The sequence below is a fragment of the Marmota marmota genome, unplaced genomic scaffold, assembly GCF_001458135.2.
Source record: "Marmota marmota marmota unplaced genomic scaffold, marMar, whole genome shotgun sequence".
Lineage (NCBI taxonomy): Eukaryota > Metazoa > Chordata > Mammalia > Rodentia > Sciuridae > Marmota > Marmota marmota.
The window spans coordinates 8,479,076-8,483,073 of NW_026000130.1; the positions used below are offsets into that span (position 1 = coordinate 8,479,076).

At 40.1% G+C, this 3,998-nt stretch overlaps 1 protein-coding gene across 1 annotated transcript in view; it reads right to left on the minus strand.

Moving 5' to 3' along the window:
• Positions 1 to 1,129: 1,129 nt before the first annotated feature.
• Positions 1,130 to 3,998, minus strand: part of Lrrc74b (leucine rich repeat containing 74B) — a 16,145-nt gene continuing 13,276 nt past the window's right edge. Inside the window, exons 7-8 of the mRNA XM_048784897.1 lie at positions 3,871 to 3,966; positions 1,130 to 1,970 (exon numbers count right to left, since the gene is read on the minus strand). Coding sequence (XP_048640854.1) covers positions 1,815 to 1,970; positions 3,871 to 3,966 — 252 coding nt within the window. The 3' untranslated portion in view covers positions 1,130 to 1,814. The remainder of the gene's footprint in view (positions 1,971 to 3,870; positions 3,967 to 3,998) is intronic.

Here is a 3,998-nt window from a genome sequence, read left to right on the forward strand (position 1 = left end):
AAATCCAGTAACTTCCAACCCCTAATTCCCCCATCTCCCTAGTCCTAAACAACCTATACTCTGTTTCTCTGAAGATTTGCTTATTTTGGACATTTTATACAAACAGAATTATACAATCCAGGGTACTAGTGCATGCGGGTAATCTCAGTGACCCAGGAGGCTGATGCAAGAGGATCACAAGTTCAAAGCCAACCTCAGCAACTTAGTGAGACTCTCAATAACTTAGGGAGACTCTGTCTCCAAATCAAAAATACAAGGATTGGGGATATATCTCAGTGGGAAAACACTTCTGATTCAATCCTCAATATAAAAATAAACAAAATCACATATATATTCTTGACAATATATGTGACTTACTTTTTTCATTGAACATGTTTTCAAGTTTCATCCCTGTAGCATGTATCAAATTTCTCCTTTTTAGAAAGGAGCTTTGAGATAATACTCACATACCATAAAATTCTGTCTTTCAAAGTACTATATACAATTCAATTGCTTTTAGTATATTCATAGAATTGTACACTCATCACCAAAATCAATTTAAGAAAATTTTGTCATATAAATTTCATTTTTCTCTTTTTTTAGCACTAGGGATTGAACACAGTCTCATACTTGCTATGTAAGCACTTTACCACTGAACTACATACACAGCACTTTTTATGTATGGATGTGTGCGGTGCTGAGGATTGAACCCAAAGCCTCACACATTCTAGGCAAGTGCTCTGCCACTAAGCTACATCCCTAACTTTTAAAAAAATTATTTTGAGGACTGGGGTTGTAGCTTGGTGGTAGAGCGCTTGCCTAACGTGTGAGGCACTGGGTTCAATTCTCAGCACTGCATATAAATAAATAAGTAAAATAAAGGCCTACCAACAACTAAAAAATTTATATTACAAAATGATTTTGAGATAGGATTTTGTAACTTGTCTAGGCTGGCCTCCAAATTGCAGTCCTCCTGTCTCAGCCTCCCAAGTAGCTAGGATTGCAGGTGAGACCACAGTTCTCTGCATAATTCTTTCTTGTTGCTGAATAACATTCCATTGTATGGATATGCCATATTGTATGTACCCATGGATAAGCATTCCAACTTTCTGGATATTGTGAATAATGCTACAATGAACAATACCTGAAAAAGTTTTTCCATTGATATATTTCCCATTCTCTTGAGTATATACATAGAGAGGAATTATTGGTTCAGTTGGTAATTCTATGATTAAACTTTTGAGGAAATGCCAAAAACCATAGGAGTTTTTTACCTTGATGTACTCGCTTACATCATGTATATTTTCATGAATTCTTCAATGTTTTTGAGCATGGGGCTTTTAACATTTGCAGAGTTCCAAATCTTAATTAGTGGGCATTTAAGTTACTTCCATATTTCATTATTATAAACAGCATTTCAGTGAACATCTTCAGGCAACAATTTTTTTGTGTATCTCTGATTAGTTCTGTAGAAAATTACACAAAGATTTGGATCAAAACGGACAATTTGATGACTCTCAGTGCATAATAACAATTGCCTTCCCAAAGGGCTGTGACAAGTTGCATTTTTGCAAGTAGTTTGGGAGTGCGATATGTACTCCTTCTCATATTTTTTCTTCCAAGGTCACTAAAACAGGAACATATGGAAGATGAACAGGGACATCTTTCACCCTGTGTCCACACCAATGTGTTACATGAATGAGTGATGGCAAAGGAAGGCCTAGATTATAGCAGGGTCCATGGAGCAGAGGAAGGTACAAGTGTCAAGAGTCCAGTAGTCCACCATGTGGAAACTGAAGTGACTTATTGGGAGATGAGGAATCCATCTTCCAAAGTCATTTAAGAGCAGATGCTGGTGGGGGTGGTCTGAAGACTGGCAGCAACTCTTTCTTATAGTTCACTCTGGGAGCACCAGTCTTCATGCAAAGGCCTGGAAGAATCACCTTCACTGAGCTAGCAAGGTCATCAAACTCTCTGTTCACCTGCATATCCTAAGGAGAAACCCATGATAAGACAGTGCATTCTTCCTTTCTGGGAACTTGGTTGTATTACTTGTACACAAGGTCTCCAAGAAGTTCCTCTGGGCAGTTTCTCTCCCATGGATGATGATCTCACACTTCCCAAAGTATTAAAATAGAAAAGGGAAGGGATTCAAGGGGGGCGGGGGGGCTTTTAAGGGCATGCTCTATTTCTCCATGTGAGGGGATAGTTACATGGGTATATGCTGCTTGAGATCCGTCTTAATCTTTAGGCACTCTTTAGCATGGGAAGAGGCCTGAGGAGAAGAGAACTAGCATACTAATTGAGACTTTCTCTGTGCAAGTCCTACCTACAGGGTCTATCATCTCATTCCATCTTTTTCACTTTAAAATTTTTAAATTTACTATCTTCAACACAGATGGAGTCCTTCTGTGATGCCAAGGCAGGTCTTGAACTCCTAGGCTCAAGAGAGCCTCCTGCCTCAGACTCCTGAGTAATTGGGACTACAGATGCACACCACTACACCTAGTTCCTATCCTATGTACACAGTGCCCCTGGAAGGCATGTATTAGCCCCATTTCACATAAAGAAAAGGCTGAGCTCTGGAAGGGAGTTTACTTCAACTACAAGAAGTCATAAGCATTCCCCTCAGAGCTGAGGATAAAATCTGGGTTAGTCAGATTAGACTAAGATAACAGTTAAAGACTAGAAAATAGAACATTAGAGCCTGGCTTGTGTGATGATTCTTTGGTTCAGAACCTTGTGCAAGATCCCACATTGATGAACTCAGGATTTGGTCCCAGGCATGAACTGATTGCAAAACCAATGGTATTTCTGTTATATTAGAGGCCTTTGCTAATGACCATATATTGTATTGAATAAATGTGTAGTTTGGCAGGCAAATGTATATATTATCCACCCCCCTTATTCTAGAACGATTGGATACAGTGTTGAAAAGCATTTTTAGAACTGAAGAAACATTTTTAAGTTATGCTAATTTTCTGGCTTTGGAGTTGTAAGGACAATCTAGGAAGACTAGAACTGTGAAAATAGTTCTGGTATGACTGACTCAAGTGTGGATTAAATAATCTAGGTTAGAATGAGCATTGATTGGTAACCAAACTTTAAAACTTCATATTCTGTCAGGCTGGATACATAGCTTAGTGTTTGCCTAGCATGTGTGAGGTCCTGAGTTCCATCCCCTACACCACATGTGCATGCACACCCACACAGACACATACACAAAGTGATTCTGGAGTCTCTCCTTAATGATGAATTGACATAGAATAGAAAAGAGTGACATTTCTTTCCCATATTAAAAAAGCAAAATTGGGCTGCGGTTGTGGCTTAGTGGCAGAGTGCTTGCCTAAAATGTGTGAGGCACTGGGTTCTGTCCTCAGTACCACTTAAAAATAAACAAATAAAATAAAGGCAAACTATCCAACTAGAAAAAAAAGAAAGAAAACAGGAAAAAAATTAAAATGGCATTAAAAGTGGGTTCTAATTCCCTTGCTGTCACACAAATGGATCTTCCAGCAGTGCAGTCCACCTGCAGGCAGTACTGGCTGGGATGGGGGAGGGAAGAAGGGTACCCTTGCCCAGTGCTGAACCTGCAGATTGAAACATCCATGCATATTAAGCATGGTGCCCCCAAATTCCACCTCTGCTCTTTCAGCCAAGGAAGAACACAGTCAGGGCCCAAGGTCAGACCAGGCTACAGATGCCAGCCCAGAGTGGGAGCAGAGTTGCAGTAGTGTCATGACCTGCATTGAGACCTGGGTTGGAACTCTCACTTGCCACTGGTGTATCTGAGTAGAGCACTTTGTTTCTGTAATCCCCATTTCTTTCCTCTCAAATGGAGATGTAACAGGGTTGTTGGGAGGATCAGAAAATGGCTTAAAAAGCTCTTACAGAGAAATCTAGCAGTTCTAGTGCAGATGCTGGGTTGTCCCGGACAGACTTGAGGAGATGAGAGCAGCCTTCAGTTTGCATGGGATTCCTGGACACCTAAGAAAGACAACACAGAACTAAGAGAAGGT